Source organism: Scylla paramamosain, chromosome 29 (genome assembly GCF_035594125.1).
Source record: "Scylla paramamosain isolate STU-SP2022 chromosome 29, ASM3559412v1, whole genome shotgun sequence".
In the NCBI taxonomy this organism is placed as follows: domain Eukaryota; kingdom Metazoa; phylum Arthropoda; class Malacostraca; order Decapoda; family Portunidae; genus Scylla; species Scylla paramamosain.
The window spans coordinates 1,220,603-1,241,867 of NC_087179.1; the positions used below are offsets into that span (position 1 = coordinate 1,220,603).

The 21,265-nt window shown below is 37.8% G+C and overlaps 1 protein-coding gene across 1 annotated transcript in view; it reads left to right on the plus strand.

The window, feature by feature from the left end:
• Positions 1-4,887, plus strand: part of LOC135115174 (proclotting enzyme-like) — a 30,531-nt gene extending 25,644 nt beyond the window's left edge. Inside the window, exon 6 of the mRNA XM_064031669.1 lies at positions 1,576-4,887. Within this exon, the coding sequence (XP_063887739.1) occupies positions 1,576-2,468 (893 nt within the window). The 3' untranslated portion in view covers positions 2,469-4,887. The remainder of the gene's footprint in view (positions 1-1,575) is intronic.
• Positions 4,888-21,265: the final 16,378 nt, after the last annotated feature.

The following is a 21,265-nucleotide window of genomic DNA, read 5'->3' on the forward strand; positions in this document are numbered from 1 at the left end:
TGAGTTTCAGTGAGGAAAAGATGAGGTTTAGAAGAGAAGAGGTGATGTTCTACAGACTGAAAATTAGATCTTAAACCACAAATGTTGCGAAGTTAATGAGGAAAAAGTTGAGGGGGGTGTCAAAACACTTAGGGTCGTTGTCCGAAGGGACATTTGTGGTCCCCTCCTCAGATGGGGACTCCGAGGCTGGTGTAGGAGTCGCCATGAATTTTGAGATTTTGAGTGAAGGGTGCGTGTGTATTATTAGGTGCTTGTAGTTTTGTGTTGAGGAAGAGAGTTGTCTTTAGAGAGTAGGCTGTGACTGCCCCCTTGTGTTGTGAGATACAAAGGAAAATGTTCAGTGAGGTCACAGCTAGGTTTAATGATAAGTTCACAGCACCCCCTTATCCAGTGCTTTAGACCTCACTGGGGGTAATTATCGTTTCGGCAGGTGTCTACTGCCTATATATATATATATATATATATATATATATATATATATATATATATATATATATATATATATATATATATATATATATATATATATATATATATATATATATATATATATATATATATATATATATATATATATATATATATATATATATATATATATATATATATACGAGTATATATATATATATATATATATATATATATATATATATATATATATATATATATATATATATATATATATATATATATATATATATATATATATATATGTATATATATATATATATATATATATATATATATATATATATATATATATATATATATATATATATATATATATATATATATATATATATATATATATATACATATATATATTTATATCTCTCTCTCTCTCTCTCTCTCTCTCTCTCTCTCTCTCTCTCTCTCTCTCTCTCTCTCTCTCTCTCTCTCTCTCTCTCTCTCTCTCTCTCTCTCTCTCTCTCTCTCTCTCTCTCTCTCTCTCTCTCTCTCTCTCTCTCTCTCTCTCTCTCTCTCTCTCTCTCTCTCTCTCTCTCTATATATATATATATATATATATATATATATATATATATGTATAGAAAGTTTTAATTAGCTGGTGGTGCGCAGAATCAACACTAACGGAGTTCTGAGCGTTGTTGTATTTGAGCATCGCATTCGGATTGCATTAACTTCACAATGGATCAAATATCAGTGCGTCCACCTATGTGAATTGAATGGAATATGTTTTTTTGTTATATATATATATATATATATATATATATATATATATATATATATATATATATATATATATATATATATATATATATATATATATATATATATATATATATATATATATAATTTATGGATTCACTCGTATACATATCTTAAATGCTCTCAATGTCATTGATTTTCTGACATGTGGCTTTAGGAGCGAAGTATCTTAAATTCTACTTATATTATTGATATATTTTCTATTTATGGAGCAAAGAAAGCTGAAGAATATGGTGTCTTTCAGTCACTGAAATCTTATTTATACTTTTTATTTAATTTCCAGATGTAGATCAAAGAAAGCTGAAAAATAAGGTATCTTTCAATCACTGACGTTTTGTTACTTTTCAGGAGATCCTCAACCGTCTACCACGATGCCCACTCCCACGACGTCCACTCCTACGACCCCCACTCCTACACCTACCACAAGTAATGTAGTTTGCAGGTGTGGTATTGCAAACGGTCCTCGCATCGTTGGAGGTCAGCAAGTTAACCCGAAGAACAAGTACCCGTGGATTGTCGGTATAAATGTGTTTCCTGTGACCAATAGGACTTTGTACGATTGTGTAGGATCCATCATTAACGATCTATATGTCCTAACCGCCGCGCACTGCCTCTTCAATCAAGATACGCTGGTACAATTGAATGCTAGTAGTGTCATGGTGGGCATCGGAGATCACAACCAGTTTTCGACAGATGATGACGTAGTGGGCATCACTCGTCAAGTTGGGGTCGAAGAATTCAAAATTTTTAGTCAGTTCAGTATTGTAAATGTTGATTTTGATATTGCACTTCTGAAACTAAAAGAACCGTTGGATTTTTCACCGAAAGAAATAGGGCCTATTTGTCTTCCTAAAGACGACACTCAAACATACGGAGGAGACCAGGGCATCGTTGCTGGCTGGGGCACCACAGCAGAGGATGAAATTAATCAGCCTGCTATCTTAATGGAAGTAGAGCTTCCTATCCTTCCGGCAGCTACATGTGAGATGATAATGGTTAATTTCTTTAGTATAACAGACACGATGATTTGTGCCGGTGCTGAGAGAGGTAAGGACGCTTGTGGAGGAGACTCTGGAGGACCCTTGTCAGTTGTGGAGAGAGAGCGACATGTAGTAGTAGGTGTAGCTGCCTTCGGCGAAGGATGTGCCAGGGATAAACCCGGAGTGTATTCTAGAGTCAGCAAATATCTCGAGTGGATAAGAAACAATACTCAAGATGCGAATTATTGTATCGAGGAGTGAGGAGACATTAAATAGCATGGTGTATTTTAGACAGATCTGGTAATTTTTCATTACCATTATAATTATCTAACAATTGTATTTGATAGTGACAGGATGATTCATTGATTGACTGGTATATTTATAGGTGTCTGATTTTACATTACTATGTACAATTACTTATTGTCCCTGGTTCTTTTAGACATTGTTCATTTATGGGCGTTATACTAAATGAACACATTATTGAAGATGACGTAGCGTTTATAGGCCTACCTTGCAGCAATTGCCGAAAAAAAGTGTATTCCAGTGTTGCTATAGTGTATTGCTATGCAGAAAAAAAAGCCAAAATTAACACTAGGAGGTTATCAAAATTATAATTAATGTAAAGGGATGCGGATTCTCATCATGCGAGGGTTTTGCAGAGCCTAACCCCCGGATATAACAAGAACCAGATGTATAACAACAACAATTATAGTAATAATAATAATAATATTAATAATATGAATAGAGATAATAATAATAATAATAATAATAGAACATAAGAACATAAGAAATAAGGGAAGCTGCAAGAAGCGACCAGGCTTACACGTGGCAGTCCCTGTATGAAACACACCTACCTATTTCCATCTGCTATCCCCATCCATAAACTTGTCTAATCTTCTCTTAAAGCTCTCTAGTGTCCTAGCACTAACTACATGATTACTGAGTCCGTTCCACTCATCTACCACTCTATTTGAAAACCAATTTTTTCCTATCTCCTTCCTAAACCTAAATTTTTCAAGCTTGAATCCGTTATTTCTTGTTCTACCCTGGTTGCTGATCCTAAGAATTTTGCTTACATCTCCCTTGTTAAAACCCTTATACCACTTAAAGACTTCTATCAGGTCCCCTCTTAACCTACGTCTCTCTAAAGAATGTAAATTTAACAGCTTCAACCTCGCCTCGTAAGGAATACTCCTCATCCCCTGTATCCTTTTAGTCATTCTCCTCTGTACTGATTCTAATAGACCTATATCTTTCCTGTAATGTGGGGACCAGAACTGCACAGCGTAGTCTGGATGAGGTCTGACCAGCGCCAAGTATAACTTTAATATTACTTCCGGCCTTCTACTTTTAACACTCCTAAAAATGAATCCTAGTACCCTATTTGCCTTGTTTCTGGCTTCTATGCATTGTTTCCCTAGACGGAGTTCAGAGCTAACTATAACTCCTAAATCTTTCTCGTACCCTGTACCTACCAGAGTTTGGTTGTCTAATGTGTACCTATTGTGTGGGTTTCCTCTACCTACGCTAAGCACTTTGCATTTATTGATATTAAATTGCATTTGCCATCTATCCGTCCATTCATTCATTCTATCTAAGTCTGCCTGCAAGGCGATGGCATCCGATTCTGACCTAATCAATCTACCTATCTTTGTGTCATCCGCAAATTTACTAACATCACTACTAATTCCACTATCCAAGTCATTGATATACATTAGAAATAACAATGGCCCTAATACTGATCCCTGTGGCACCCCACTAATTACATGACCCCACTCGGATTTCGAGCCGTTTATTACCACTCTCTGTCGCCTGTCACTAAGCCATGACCCTATCCAGCCTAACACTTTCCCATTTATGCCGTGTGCCCTAACCTTTCTCAGGAGCCTTTGATGGGGTACTTTGTCAAATGCTTTACTAAAGTCCAGATATAAGATATCATAACTATCACCATTATCTACTGCCTCGTACATCCTACTGTAAAAACTTAACAAGTTTGTCAGGCAAGACTTCCCCTTCGTGAAGCCATGCTGTGACTGATTGATCAAGTTATGTTTGTCTAAATGTTCCCTAATGTTATATAATAATAATAATAATAATAATAATAATAATAATAATAATAATAATAATAATAATAATAATAATAATAATAATAAAAATAATGATGATGATAATAATAATGATAATAGTGATAATAATAAAAATAATAATAATAATAATAATAATAATAATAATAATAATAATAATAATAATAATAATAGTTCCCACGATGATGGCAGTATCGATGACACCTGATGATAATACTAATTAATAACAATAAAAACGGTATACATAAATAAGTATTAAAAGTATTATAAAAAAAAAAAAAGATATGGTACGCAATGGCAATAGCCACTTGTTAAGTTCTATTTTATAAGTATTTATTTTTCGTGTGTGTGTGTGTGTGTGTGTGTGTGTGTGTGTGTGTGTGTGCTTGTTAACCGAGTGAGAACGCTGTTAACCGGTTGATGTTCAGCACGATGGAGTGTTGGGGTTCCTTGTTCTTGTTTGAAATCCACTATCTATCTGGCAGATGTTCATTGCAGATGATTTGGCTGATGTTCATGTTGACTGTGTCATCAACAACAAAAAAAATAAAAATATAAAATAAGTAAATAAATAAAATAAAATAAAGGAAGTTTCCGGTTATTTAGCTATGTCATTTATTCATTTACAAGAATAAATCCTTATGGTACACCAAAAATTATATTTTTTGTAAGGAGATGTAATGTTATTGAATATTGTGAATTGAATATTGTTGTCTACCATTAGGATACCTATCAAACTACTTGTGTTGGCCTGCGGATACTGTAAGTGTTTAGCAGTTTTTTCAACAATTATTGAATGATTATTATTGTGCAATGCTTTGGAAAAATCACACACAAAAAATGTTAATTCGCACATTTTACTAATTACATTATAAGTGCTGTTATGGGAAGATTCCTTGTGTGAATTGCTTATTGTGTATAAAAAAAAAATGTGGTTGGCATCTGGAGATCTATAGATGATTCGTACTATGAATTTACGCATTCCTGAAACCTCTATGGATGAAATTTCACTGTGAAGGATTCCCTGGAAAAATAAAAAAGTTATGCAGGACGTTACCTTGAAATCATGTACTTAGATGGCCACCACTACCAGTGGATTTTGATCAGGGTTGGAAAAAAAATGGATGAAAAAAAAAAAAAGGCTTTTTGGGTTTAATTTTTTGTTGGGCTTGGGTTTATTTATTGTTTTATCTATTCCTCATATTTATAAGTAAGTTACTTTAAATAAGCAATTAAAGCGTAATGCAGAGTGAAGCAAAATGATTGAAGTGTTTTCGTCTTTTTTTTTTTATGTACAAGCACCGGCAAAAAAAAAAAAAAAGAAATATATATATATATATATATATATATATATATATATATATATATATATATATATATATATATATATATATATATATATATATATATATATATATATATATATATATATATATATATATATATAAAGCCCACTGAGGTGCCGGTCCCTGAACAAAGACAAAAGCTGTCGTCAGAAATTAATGGATGAGAGATGAGATGTGAGGTTTCCAGTTTAAATTATAAGTAAAAGATAGACCGAGGATGTTCAGTGTAGAAGAGGGAAACAGCTGAGTGTCAGTGAAGAAGAGGGGATAGTTATCTGGAAGGTTGTGTAGAGCTGATAGATGGAGGAATTGAGTTTTTGAGGCATTGAACAATACTAAGTTTGCTCCCCCCCAGTCAGAAATTTTAGAAAGATCACTAGTCAGGCGTTCTGTGGCTTCCCTGCGAGAACTGTTTACTTCCTAAAGGGTTGAACGTTTATGAAAAGACGTGGAAAAGTGCAGGGTGGTATCATCAGCGTAGGAGTTGATAGGGGAAGAATTTTTCGTTTAGAAGATCATTGATGAATAATAGGAAGAGAGTAGGTGACAGGACAAAACCCTGAGGAACAAAACTGTTAATAGATTTAGAAGAACAGTAACAACTACAGCAGCAACAGAACAGTCAGAAGGGAAACTTGATATAAAGTTACAGAGAGAAGGATAGAAACCATAGGAGGGTAGTTTGGAAATCAAAGCTTTGTGTCAGACTCTATCAAAAGCTTTTGATATGTCTAACGCAACAGTAAAAGTTTCACTAAAATCCTTTAAAGAGGATGAGCAAGACTCAGTAAGAAAAGCCAGATCACCAGTAGAACGGCCTCGACGGAACCTATACTGGTGATCAGATAGAAGGTTGTGAAGTGACAGATGTTTAAGAATCTTTCTGCTGAGAATAGATTCAAAACTTTAGTGAGGCAGGAAATTAAAGGAATAGAACGATAGTTTGAGGGATTAGAATGATCACCCATTTTAGAAACAAATTTCTGGCAAACTTCCATCAAGAAGGAAAGGTAGATGTTGATAGACAGATTTGAAAGTGTATGACTCGGCAAGGTGCAAGCACGAAAGCACAGTCTCGGAGAACAATAGAGGGGGAACCCATCGGGTCCATTAGCCCTCCTAGAGTTTAGGATACCGAGGGCATTGGAAACATCACTGCGAAGGATCTTAATGGGTAACATGAAATTATCAGAGGGTGGAGGAGTGGGGAACGAACCCTGAATCATCTAAGGTAGTGTTTTTAGCAAAGGTATGAGGAAAAAAAAAAGCTTTAGAAATAGATGAGATGGCAGTGGCTTCTATCCTTCTCTCTGTAACTTCATCTCAGATTTTCTTTCTGACCGTTCTACTGCTGCTGTAGTATACGATCACTATTCTAAATTTATTAACAGTGGTGATTCTCAGGGTTCTGTCCTGTCACCCACTCTCTTCCTATTATTCATCAATGACCTTTTAAACCAAACTTCTTGCCCTATCCACTCCTCCGCTGATGATACCACCCTACAGCTTTCTTTGTCTTTTCACAGACGTGCAACCCTTCAGGAAGGAAAAAATTCCCGCAGGGAAGCCACAGAACACCTGACTTCTGATCTTTCTAAAATTTCTGATTGGGGCAGAGCAAACTTAGTATTGTTCAATGCCTCAAAAACTCAACTCCTCCATCGATCAACTCGACACAATCTTCCACACAACTATCAATGACAACTTCTTCAGTGACACTCAACTGGCCCCCTCTTCTACACTGAACAATCTCGATCTGTCCTTTTCTTATAATCTATATTGGAAATTTCACATCTCATCTCAAGCTAAAACAGCTTCTATGAAGTTAGGTGTTCTGAGACGTCTCGCCAGTTGTTAACTCTATACAAGGGCCTTATCCGTCCATGTATGGAGTATGCTTCACATGTCTTGGTTGGTTCCACTCATACCGCTGTTTTAGACAGAGTGGAATCAAAAGCTTCTCGTCTCATCAACTCCTCTCCTCTAACTGACTGTCTTCAACCTCTTTCTCATCACAGAAATGCTGCATCTCTTGCTATCTTCTACCGCTATATTCATGCTAACTGCTCTTCTGATCCTGCTAACTGCATGCCTCCCCTCCTCCCGCGGAATCGCTGCACAAGACTTTCTTCTTTTTCTCACCCCTATTTTGTCCACCTCTCTAACGTAAGAGTTAACCAGTATTCCCAATCATTCATCCCTTTCTTGGTAAACTTTGGAACTCCCATCCTGCTTCTGTATTTCCACCTTTCTAAGACTTGAATTCCTTCAAGAGAGAGGCTTCAAAACACTAATCCTTCAATTTTTGACCACCGCCAGTGTGTGTGTGTGTGTGTGTGTGTGTGTGTGTGTGTGTGTGTGTGTGTGTTTTAATAAAAGTTTTGTTGCCCTTGGCCGGTGTCCCTCCTAAAGAAAAAAAAAAAAAAAAAGAAGAAAAGAAAAAAAAAAAAATATATATATATATATATATATATATATATATATATATATATATATATATATATATATATATATATATATATATATATATATATATATATATATATATACCTTATTTATCAATATGATATAGAACTTGGTTTTGATATTTCAAATATATATATGAAAAAAGAAAACACTTATGCCTTTCTTCTAGGAGATTTGAGTGTTTTATTTGTTTATTTTATTTTATTTTTTTATATTAATCCTAATTTAGATGCCTTCTTGAAACATTTTACTTTATTCTTTTTACTTATTTATTAATTTTCTAATGCAAGATGGGAACTGCCCTAGGCCACCGAAGATAATAATATAAAAATCTCGCTGATGCGCCAATACCCTCCGCAAAAAAAAATAAATAGATAAATAAATAAATAAAATAAATATATAAGTAAATAAACAAAATAAAATAAAATAAAATAAAATAAAATAATATATCAGGATTATCAAAATTGGAGGATAAGTATCTTGAAATCTCCCTCTTGAAAGAGTATACTAAAGACAACTCTCTTCCTCCACACAAAACTACAAGCACCTAATAACACACACACCCTTCACTCAAAAATTTTAAAATCATCATGGCGACTCCTACACCAGCATCGGAGTCCCCATCTGGGGAGGGGACCATAAATGTCCCCAGGTCGGACTGCCTTTCTGTCGACGACCCTAAGTGTCTTGACACCCCCCTCAACTTTTTCTTCATTAACTTCCGCAACATTCGCGGTGTAAGATCTAACTTTCAGTCTGTAGAATACCACCTCTCCTCTTCTAAACCTCATCTTCTTTTCCTCACTGAAACTCAGGTGTCTGAGGCAACTGACAGTAACCCCTCTTCTGTTCCCTCCTACTTTCTCTATCCTCATTTTCGATCCAAAGCTGGATGCTGCGTTTATGTGCGCAATGCTCTCGTGCCCACGCTCTTGAATCTTCCGAGTTTTCCACCATCTGGCTACAACTACAGAGTCACTCTCATGCTAAATTTATCTGTGCTGTATACCTCTCACCTAACTCCACTGACTATAAGAAATTCTTTGACTACTTAACTTCCAAAGTGGAGTACATTCTGACCCTCTTCCCTTTTGCAGAGATCTCCATTCTTGGAGACTTCAATGTTCACCACCAGCTTTGGCTTTCCTCTCCCTTTACTGACCATCCTGGTGAACTAGCCTACAACTTTGCTATCCTCCATGACCTAGAGCAATTGGTGCAACACCCTATTCGTATTCCTGACCGTCTTTGAGATACGCCCAACATTCTTGACCTTTTCCTGACCTCTAATCCTTCTGCTTATGCTGTCACCCTTTCTTCTCCGTTGGGCTCCTCCGATCACAATCTCATATCCTTATCTTGTCCTATCACTCCAATCCCTCCTCAGGATCCCTCTAAGCAAAGGTGCCTTTGGCGTTTTGCCTCTGCTAGTTGGGGGGACCTGAGGCGGTATTTTGCTGATTTTCCTTGGAATGACTACTGCTTCCGTGTCAGAGACCCGTCTTTGTGTGCTGAGCGCATAACAGAGGTGATAGTGTCTGGCATGGAGGCGTACATTCCTCACTCTTTTTCTCGTCCTAAACCTTCTAAACCTTGGTTTAACATAGCTTGTTCTCATGCTATACATGATAGAGAGGTGGCCCACAAAAGGTACTTAAACCTTCCATCACCAGAATCTCAAAAAACTCCTTCATTAACAGAAAATGTCAAAACCTTTCAAGATCTAACTCCCCTCGTTACTTCTGGCATCTAACCAAAAATATCTCCAATAACTTTGCTTCTTCTTCTTTCCCTCCTGTATTTCAACCAGATAGCACCACTGCTATCACATCTATTTCTAAAACTGAACTCTTTGCTCAAACCTTTGCTAAAAACTCTACCTTGGACGATTCTGGGCTTGTTCCTCCCTCTCCTCCACCCTCTGACTACTTCATGCCACCTATTAAAATTCTTCGCAATGATGTTTTCCATGCCCTCGCTGGCCTAAACCCTCGGAAGGCTTATGGACCTAATGGGGTCCCCCCTATTGTTCTCCGAAACTGTGCCTCCGTGCTTGCACCTTGCCTAGTCAAACTCTTTCAGCTCTGTCTGTCAACATCTACCTTTCCTTCTTGCTGGAAGTTTGCCTACATTCAGCCTGTTCCTCAAAAGGGTGACCGTTCTAATCCCTCAAACTACCGTCCTATTGCTTTAATTTCCTGTCTATCTAAAGTTTTTGAATCTATCCTCAACAGGAAGATTCTTAAACATCTATCACTTCACAACCTTCTATCTGATCGCCAGTATGGGTTTCGTCAAGGCCGCTCTACTGGTGATCTTCTGGCTTTCCTTACTGAGTCTTGGTCATCCTCTTTTAGAGATTTTGGTGAAACTTTTGCTGCTGCCTTGGACATATCAAAAGCTTTTGATAGAGTCTGGCACAAAGCTTTGATTTCCAAACTACCCTCCTACGGTTTCTATCCTTCTCTCTGTAACTTCATCTCAAGTTTCCTTTCTGACCGTTCTATTGCTGCTGTGGTAGACGGTCACTGTTCTCCTAAATCTATTAACAGTTTTGTTCCTCAGGGTTCTGTCCTGTCACCCACTCTCTTCTTATTATTCATTAATGATCTTCTAAACGAAACTTCTTGTCCTATCCACTCCTACGCTGATGATATCACCCTGCACTTTTCCACGTCTTTTCATAGACGTCCAACCCTTCAGGAGGTAAACATATCATGCAGGGAAGCCACAGAACGCCTGACTTCTGATCTTTCTAAAATTTCTGATTGGGGCAGAGCAAACTTGGTATTGTTCAATGCCTCAAAAACTCAATTCCTCCATCTATCAACTCGACACAACCTTCCAGACAACTATCCCCTCTTTTTCAATGACACTCAACTGTCCCCCTCTTCTACACTGAACATCCTCGGTCTGTCCTTTACTTATAATCTGAACTAGAAAATTCACATCTCATCTCTAGCTAAAACAGCTTCTATGAAGTTAGGTGTTCTGAGACGTCTCCGCCAGTTTTTCTCACCCCCCCAGCTGCTAACTCTGTACAATGGCCTTATCCGTCCATGTATGGTGTATGCTTCACATGTCTGGGGGGGTTCCACTCATACTGCTCTTCTAGACAGGGTGGAATCAAAAGCTTTTCGTCTCATCAACTCCTCTCCTCTAACTGACTATCTTCAGCCTCTCTCTCACCGCCGCAATGTTGCATATCTAGCTGTCTTCTACCGCTATTTTCATGCTAACTGCTCTTCTGATCTTGCTAATTGCATGCCTCCCCTCCTTCCGCGGCCTCACTGCACAAGACTTTCTTCTTTCTCTCACCCCTATTCTGTCCACCTCTCTAACGCAAGAGTTAGCCAGTATTCTCAATCATTCTTCCCTTTCTCTGGTAAACTCTGGAACTCCCTGCCTGTTTCTGTATTTACACCTTCCTATGACTTGAATTCCTTCAAGAGGGAGGTTTCAAGACATCCACCAATTTTTGACCACTGCTTTGATCCTTTTATGGGACTGGCATTTCAGTGGGCATTTTTCTTATTAGATTTTTGTTGCCCTTGGCCAGTGTCCTTCCTACATAAAAAAAAAAAAAACAAACAAGCAAAAAATTACAGAGCTTACCAGGAAAAGGGACTAAGGACTGAAAATAGTGGTTAGTTCTTGGATTAGAGAGGTACATAAAACAGAGGTATGAAAAAGTAGTCTTACGCAGAGAGGCTGCGGGAGGAAGGGAGGCATGTAGTTCAAAAGATAAAAAGAGATGGTAGCGCGAAAATAGCGGTAGAAGATAACAAGAGGTGCAACATGGCAGCGATGAGAGAGGCTGAAAATTATCAGTTAGAGGATAGGAGTAGATACGACGAAATACTTGTGAGTGGAAACCCCCGATTTATATAAAGCATACTCCATACATGGCCCCTGAACATATTACCACTGTACACAGTTAGTACCCGGTGGGATGAGAAAATCTGGAGACGACTCAGAACGCCAAACTTCATAGAAGTTACTTTATCTAGAGATGAGATGTGAAGTTTCCATTTTAGAATATTAATAAAGGATGAAACGAGGATGTTCAATGTCAAAGAGAAGGGGAGGTGAATGTCACTGAAAAAGAGGAGATAGTTATCTGGAAGTTTGTGTCAAATTGATAGATTGAGGAATTGAGTTTTTGAGGCATTCAACAACACTGAGTTTGTTCTGCCACAGTCAGATATTTTAAAGAGATTAAAAGTTAGGAGTTATGTAGCTTCCTTGCGTGAGCTGTTAAATTTTTGAAGACTTGGACGTCTATGAAAGGACACGCAGAGTGGTATCATCAACGGAGTGGATAGGACAAGAAATTTGGCTTAGAAGATCACTGATGAATAACATGAACAGAGTGGATGATAGGACAGAACTGTAAGGAACACAACTGTTAATAGACACAGAAGTCAGTGACCATGTGCTACAGCAGCAACAGAATGTTTAGAAAGGAAACTTGAGACGAAGTTATAGAGATTTTTAATATATTGCTAAAAAGAAAAAAAAAATAATGAAGGCGCCGCAAGTTATAGATACCATACGATATATTTATTACCCTCATACTCACAAGTACATAATACATGGCGTGGTATTGCGAGGATCAAGTCCGTTGAGCCGAGGTTCTTTTACACAACTGCTTTTACTATAATTGTATATAGCGTCAGATTACAGGCCTAGGAGTTAGGTAATTAAGGTAAACAAGATACATAGTATTTAACATGGTAACCCTAAACTAAAACAACATACATGAAATCAAGGTACATACAAGATAAACACCATATTAACAATGTATAGAAATAGATAAAGACACGTACAAATAATATATACAGAAATCTCATAGTAATAACGTATGTAAATAAAGAAAATACATAATCATGATATATAGAAAAAAGTTAAACTTGTATTAACAATATATGTAAATAGATTGTTAATACAAGTTTAATAAAGATATTTACATGAAAAGTTCAGCTGGTGTTAACAATAAATGTAATAAATAAATATGATATATGCCCAATTATACATAGGTAATATCCATTAAAACTTTTTCCTTTATTGTGTATTTGAAGGTGCTAAGTGATACAATGTTATTGACTTCTTCTGGCAAGAGATTCTAACATCTCGCACCGCTGGCTGCAATAGTCTGCTGAGCATGAAATGTTTTACATAATAGCACTCTCAGATCATACGGTCGCCGGCTGTCTGAATTACATGACAATAAGTGGAAATTGATTTGACTTTTATAAGTATATAGTGACTTGCGGACAAAGAGATTGATCTAAAGAAACATTACATCTGGAAATTTCAGGAGTTTTAGGTCTTCAAATAAGCTGTTTGTGGCAATACATCGATGGTTGTGAGTTAATACACGTATCGTTTTTTTTTTTTTTTGTGTGTGTGTGTGTGTGTATGTGTGACAAAAAATTAACAAGGCAAGTTTTGTTGACCTCTCCCCATATAGCTGTGCGGTATAAATTGTGTGTGGGTAAGCAAGTGTTTGGTAAATTTGTCTCAATGAGTATGCTAATACGTACTTTATATAAAAACACCAAGAATTTTGCTAAGCTTTGTAATTACGTCTGATGTATAGAATTTTCATTTTCATTTGTCATCAACTAAAACTCCTAAAAACATAAACTCATCAACTTTTTGAAGCCTGAGATTATCAATATAAACATTAACATTTTTTTTTTTTTTTATGTAGGAGGGACACTGGCCAAGGGCAACAAAAATTCAATAAAAAAAAAAGTCCACTGAAATGCCAGTCCCATAAAAGCGTCAAAGCAGTACAAAAAAATTGATGGATAAGTGTCTTGAAACCTCCCTCTTGAAGAAGTTCAAGTCATAGTAAGATGGAAATACAGAAGCAGGCAGGGAATTCCAGAGTTTACCAGAGAAAGGGATGAATGATTGAGAATACTGGTTAACTCTTGCGTTAGAGATGTGGACAGAATAAGGATGAGAGAAAGAAGAAAGTCTTGTGCAGCGAGGTCGCAGGAGTAGGGGAGACATGCAGTTAGCAAGATCAGAAGAACAGTTAGCATGAAAATAGCGGTAGAAGACAGCTAAAGATGCAACACTGCGGCGGTGAGAGAGAGGCTGAAGACAGTCAGTTAGAGGAGAGGAGTTGATGAGACAGAAAGCTTTTGATTCCAACCTGTCTAGAAGAGCAGTATGAGTGGAACTCCCCCAAGACATGTGAAGCATACTCCATATACGGACGGATAAGGCCCTTGTACAGAGTTAGCAACTAGGGGGATGAGAAAAACTAGCGGAGACGTCTCAGAACACCTAACTTCATAGAAGCTGTTTTAACTAGAGATGAAAATTAATGTGAAGTTTCCAGTTCAGATTATAAGTAAAGGACAGACCGGGGATATTCAGTATAGAACAGGGGGACAGATGAGTGTCACTGAAGAAGAGGGATAGTTGTCTGGAAGGTTGTGTCGAGTTGATAGATGGAGGAATTGAGTTTTTGAGGCATTGAACAATACCAAGTTTGCTCTGCCCCAATCAGAAATTTTAAAAAGATCAAAAGTCAAGCGTTCTGTGGCTTCCCTGTGTGAAATGTTTACCTCCTGAAGGGTTGGACGTCTATGAAAAGATGTGGAAAAGTGCAGGGTGGTATCATCAGCGTAGGAGTGGATAGGACAAGAAGTTTGGTTTAGAAGATCATTAATGAATAATAAGAAGAGAATGGGTGACAGGACAGAACCCTGAGGAACACCCCTGTTAATAGATTTAGAAGAACAGTGACCGTCTACCACAGCAGCAATAGAACGGTCAGAAAGGAAACTTGAGATGAAGTTACAGAGAGAAGGATAGAAGCCGCAGGAGGGTAGTTTGGAAATCAAAGCTTTATGCCAGACTCTATCAAAAGCTTTTGATATGTCCAAGGCAACAGGAAATGTTTCACCAAAACCTCCAAAAGAGGATGACCAAGACTTAGTAAGGAAAGCCAGAAGATCACTAGTAGAGCGGCCTTGACGGAACCGATACTGGCGATCAGATAGAAGGTTGTGAAGTGATAGATGTTTAAGAATCTTCCTGTTGAGGATAGATTCAAAAACTTTAGATAGGCAGGAAATTAAAGCAATAGGACGGTAGTTTGAGGGATTAGAACTGTCACCCTTTTTAGGAACAGGCTGAATGTGGGCAAACTTCCAGCGAGAAGGAAAGGTAGATGTTGACAGACAGAGCTGAAAGAGTTTGACTAGGCAAGGTGCAAGCACGGAGGCACAGTTTCGGAGAACAATAGGAGGGACACCATCAGGTCCATAAGCCCTCCGAGCGTTTAGGCCATCGAGGGCATGGAAAACATCATTGCGGAGAATTTTAATAGGTAGCATGAAGTAGTCAGAGGGTGGAGGAGAGGGAGGAACAAGCCCAGAATCGTCCAAGGTAGAATTTTTAGCAAAGTTTCGAGCGAAGAGTTCAGCTTTAGATATAGATATGATAGCAGTGGTGCCATCTGGTTGAAATAAAGCAGGGAAGGAAGAAGAAGCAAAGTTATTGGAGACATTTTTGGCTAGATGCCAGAAGTCACGAGGGGAGTTAGATCTTGAAAGGTTTTGACACTTTCTGTTAATGAAGGAGTTTTTGGCTAGTTGGAGAACAGACTTGGCATGGTTCCGGGCAGAAATATTAAGTGCATGAGATTCTGGTGATGGAAGGCTTAAGTACCTTTTGTGGGCCACCTCTCTATCATGTATAGCACGAGAAAAAGCTGTGTTAAACCAAGGTTTCGAAGGTTTAGGTCGAGAAAAAGAGTGAGGAATGTACGCCTCCATGCCAGACACTATCACCTCTGTTATGCGCTCAGCACACAAAGACGGGTCTCTGACACGGAAGCAGTAGTCATTCCAAGGGAAATCAGCAAAATACCTCCTCAGGTCCCCCCAACTAGCAGAGGCAAAACGCCAGAGGCACCTTCGCTTAGGGGGATCCTGAGGAGGGATTGGAGCGATAGGACAACTGGGTGTGTCACCAAAAGGTGCGTTACCATGTGTTTTAGTAATATTTAAGGTTAGTTTGTTGCCTTTGATCCAGTTAGATACATGTATTAACTCACTATTTAGATTATTTTTAATATCAAGAATTTTTTGTCCGTGGAGAAACATAATCATGTCATCACTAAAAAGGATTCACTTTGCTTTGTCAGTACTGCATATTATGTCATTTACGTAAAGTAAAAATAAAATTGGCCCTAGCATAGATCCCATTGGTACACCATAAAGGAACGGGTAAAATATGATGATGGGACATGCATTGTTTCCTCTTACTTAAATAACTTAAATTGAGTATATGCTGGACCACGAATGCCATAAATCTTTAATTTCTCCAACAAAACTGAATGTGATAGTGTTGAAAGCTTTAGAGAATTGAAAGAAAACAGATTTGTGGTACATTTTACTATCGAGTGTATTGTATGTGTTTTGGGAAAGCTGATGTATAGCAAGTTCGGTAGAAAAGTTAGGACGGTAACCAAACTGAGACACTATAATTAAAATTTTGAGAGATAATTAAATAGTCAACGAGCTACATTTTATTTATTTTTTATAAAACTTTGCTAAAACTTGGTAGGATTGATACTGGCTTGTAATTACAATGAAGATAATTATCACTTTTTTTTTTTTTTAAGAGCGTTATCACTCTAGCTACCTGGAGATGCTTTGGGAAACATCCTTCCTTAAAAGCTCTATATTCAATGAAAGGAGATATTCATTACAGCATTCTTTAATATTTTATTTTATTTTATTTATTTATTTTTTTTCATGTTTAGGACATGAGATCTTGGAGATGTTGATCTTATGTTCATAATGGCAATTTTAACTTCCTCAAGTGATGTAGGCTGAAGAAGAAAAAAAAAAAAAGGAAATGGAACAGACTCAGTTAAATAAGTATTAAATGTTTTTTTTTTTTTTATGTAGGAAGGACACTGGCCAAGGACAACAAAAATCTAATAAAAAAAATGCCCACTGAAATGCCAGTCTCATAAAAGGATCAAAGCAGTGGTCAAAAATTGATGAATAAGTGTCTTGAAACCTCCCTCTTGAAGGAATTCAAGTCATAGGAAGGTGGGAAATACAGAAGCAGGCAGGGAGTTCCAGAGTTTACCAGAGAAAGGGATGAATGACTGAGAATACTGGTTAACTCTTGCGTTAGAGAGGTGGACAGAATAGGGGTGAGAGAAAGAAGTTAGTCTTGTGCAGCGAGACCGTAGAAGGAGGGGAGGCATGCAGTTAGCAAGATCAGAAGAGCAGTTAGCATGAAAATAGCGGTAAAAGACAGCTAGATATGCAACATTGCGGCGGTGAGAGAGAGGCTGAAGACAGTCAGTTAGAGGAGAGGAGTTGATGAGACGAAAAGCTTTTGATTCCACCCTGTCTAGAAGAGCAGTATGAATGGAACCCCCCCAGACATATGAAACATACTCCATACATGGACAGATAAGGCCCTTGTACAGAGTTAGGTTAAGAGTTAAGAGGGGGGTGAGAAAAACTGGCGGAGACGTCTCAGAACACCTAACTTCATAGAAGCTGTTTTAGCTAGAGATGAGATGTGAAGTTTCCAGTTCAGATTATAAGTAAAGGACAGACCGAGGATGTTCATTGTAGAAGAGGGGGACAGTTGAGTGCCATTGAAGAAGAGGGGATAGTTGTCTGGAAGGTTGTGTCGAGTTGATAGATGGAGGAATTGAGTTTTTGTAGTTGTAGGTGGGTGAATATTAGATGATAAGCTGTAAGTAATATTACGAAATAAATTGTTAAATGATTCCGCTATGTTTTGATTGCTGGTTTTGACTTCATTCTGAAATATGACAGAATCAGGTAATTTATTTATATTATTTTTTTTCCGAACATTTTGATCACCGTTTCCCCATGTCTTTTTAATGTCTCTTGCATTTTCTTTTTACTTCGATTTAAAGTAATTTTCTCTGGTGTTTCTTATTACTTTAATCAGTATATTTCTGTACTGTTTGAATATTTTTTTCGTAAAAGATAGTTTGAAAATTAAAGCTTTATGCCAGACTCTATCAAATGCTTGATGTGTATAAAGGCGGCGTCACACAGGGTAAATCTCTTACAGCATGCTGCCCATTTTTGCTGGCGGCTAGATAAAGTGAGCAGCAAATAACGTCTACCTGCTCGTTTTTTATTGTCGGGAAGAATAGAAAACAGCTATGGTGCCGGACTTGTTGGGAGTATTTAAGGTCAAAAAACCGTCATACTACAAGTTGTACATGTACAATAAAAATATATTGTCATACTTTATAAGTAAAATTGTCAACTATAAAACTTAGAAAGAAGAAGTATATGTATCAGTGCATGCTTGTGATTTGTTTGTGTGGTGTGTGAAACTATTTATAGCGCTTATTTGACAACTGCAGCTGGTGAGATGAACAACGTTTCTTGATGGAGTCCCGCACTAAGTTTTGTTGGAATGTAAAATCTCGGCACAAATTAATTGAGGTATACTGAACAAAAGAACATAAGAACATAAGAAATAAGGGAAGCTGCAAGAAGCGACCAGGCTTACACGTGGTAGTCCCTGTATGAAACACACCTACCTATTTCCATCTGTTATCCCCATCCATAAACTTGTCTAATCTTCTCTTAAAGCTCTCTAGTGTCCTAGCACTAACTACATGATTACTGAGTCCGTTCCACTCATCTACCACTCTATTTGAGAACCAATTTTTTCCTATCTCCTTCCTAAACCTAAATTTTTCAAGCTTGAACCCGTTATTTCTTGTTCTACCCTGGTTGCTGATCCTAAGAATTTTGCTTACATCTCCCTTGTTATATAACCCTTATACCACTTAAAGACTTCTATCAGGTCCCCTCTTAACCTATGTCTCTCTAGAGAATGTAAATTTAACAGCTTCAACCTCGCCTCGTAAGGAATACTCCTCATCCCCTGTATCCTTTTAGTCATTCTCCTCTGTACTGATTCTAATAGACCTATATCTTTCCTGTAATGTGGGGACCAGAACTGCACAGCGTAGTCTAGATGAGGTCTGACCAGCGCCAAGTATAACTTTAATATTACTTCCGGCCTTCTACCTTTAACACTCCTAAAAATGAATCCTAGTACCCTATTTGCCTTGTTTCTGGCTTCTATGCATTGTTTCCCTAGACGGAGTTCAGAGCTAACTATAACTCCTAAATCTTTCTCGTACCCTGCACCTACCAGAGTTTGGTTGTTTAATGTGTACCTGTTGTGTGGGTTTCTCCTACTTACGCTAAGCACTTTGCATTTCTCGATATCAAATTGCATTTGCCATCTATCCGTCCATTCATTCATTCATTCTATCTAAGTCTGCCTGCAAGGCGATGGCATCCGCTTCTGACCTAATTAATCTACCTACCTTTGTGTCATCCGCAAATTTACTAACATCACTACTAATTCCACTATCCAAGTCATTGATATATATTAGAAATAACAATGGCCCTAATACTGATCCCTGTGGCACCCCATTAATTACATGACCCCACTCGGATTTCGAGCCGTTTATTACCACTCTCTGTCGCCTGTTATCAAGCCATGACCCTATCCAGCCTAACACCTTCCCATCTATCCCGTGTGCCCTAACCTTTCTTAGGAGCCTTTGATTGGGTACCTTGTCAAATGCTTTACTAAAGTCCAGATATAAGATATCATAACTATCATCATTATCTACTGCCTCGTACACCTTACTGTAAAAACTTAACAAGTTTGTCAGGCAAGACTTCCCCTTCGTGAAGACATGCTGTGACTGATTGATCAAGTTATGTTTGTCTAAATGCTCCCTAATGTTCCTCGCTATTATTGACTCTAACATTTTACCTACAACTGAAGTTAAGCTGACAGGTCTATAATTAGACGCTAAAGTTTTATCTCCTTTCTTACATTAGCCTGCCTCCACATTACTGGTATCTCACCCGACTCCATTGATTTCCTAAAGACAGAAACTAACGGCTCACTAATAATCTCTTTACATTCTTTAAGTACTCTGGGATATATTTCATCAGATCCTGTTGACTTGAACTGTTTTAGCCTATCTATCTCCTGTTCCACTATCTCCCTAGTTATGGAAATGGATTGTTTACTGGATTCAGACTATTAATTAGTACTCGGGATGTTCGCTGTAGGACCTGCTCGCGCTTTGCCACCTCAACCCTGGAGTGACCTGACCATGGCCAGCAGGGCGCGGCCTGTGGAGATAACACCGCACGGCCTAGATGCCAAGTGAAGCGAAAGATTTATTACAGCGTCCTTGTTACATCATCAAATCGAAAGCCATAAAAAAAAAACATGCAGTCGTATATGATAACTTATAAGTAATTTTGTAATAATTAAGGCGAAATAAAGTGGCTAAAGAGATGTTTACTTGGGGTTTGTTGTCGGAATGACGAGGCGTCAGTACAACGGTACAATCCTTTTATGACGCCAAACTTGTATTGCCGGTCTCACCGGCAAAAAAGGGCAGCATGCTTGGAGAAATTTGCCTTGTGTGACATCGCCTCAAGGCAACAGCGAAAGTTTCACCAAAATTCCTAAAAGACAAGGTAAGAAAATCCAGATCACCAATAGATTCGACGGAATCTATACTGGTGATCAGATATAAGATTGTGAAGTGATAGATGATTAAGGATCTTTCTGTTGAGGATAGTAAAAAAAGACAGGAAAACTTTAGAGAGCCCGAAAATTAAAACAATAGGAAGATAATTTAAGGGATTAGAGCGGACACCCTTCTAAGGAACAAGCTGCATGTAGGCAAACGTCCAGCAAGAATAAAAGGTATATAATGACAGAAAGATGTGCAAGCACGGATGCACAGTTTCAGAGAACAGTAGGAGGAACGTCATCAGCTCCATAAGCCATCCGAGGATTAAGGCCAATGAGACCATGGAAAACATCATTGCAAAGCATCTTAATGAGAGGCAAGACATAGTCGGAGGGCGAAAGAAGAGGAGGAACGAACCCTGAATCATCCAAGGTAGTCTTTAGTGAAGGTTTGGTTCATTCTTAGAAATAGAGTAAATGTGATTGGTAGCATCAGGTTGAGATAGAAAAGGAAACGACTGGGAAGTAAAAACAAAAAGTAGATACTTTAGGCTAGGTGCCAGATGTCACGAGGGGAGTTTGATCGAGAAAGATTTTG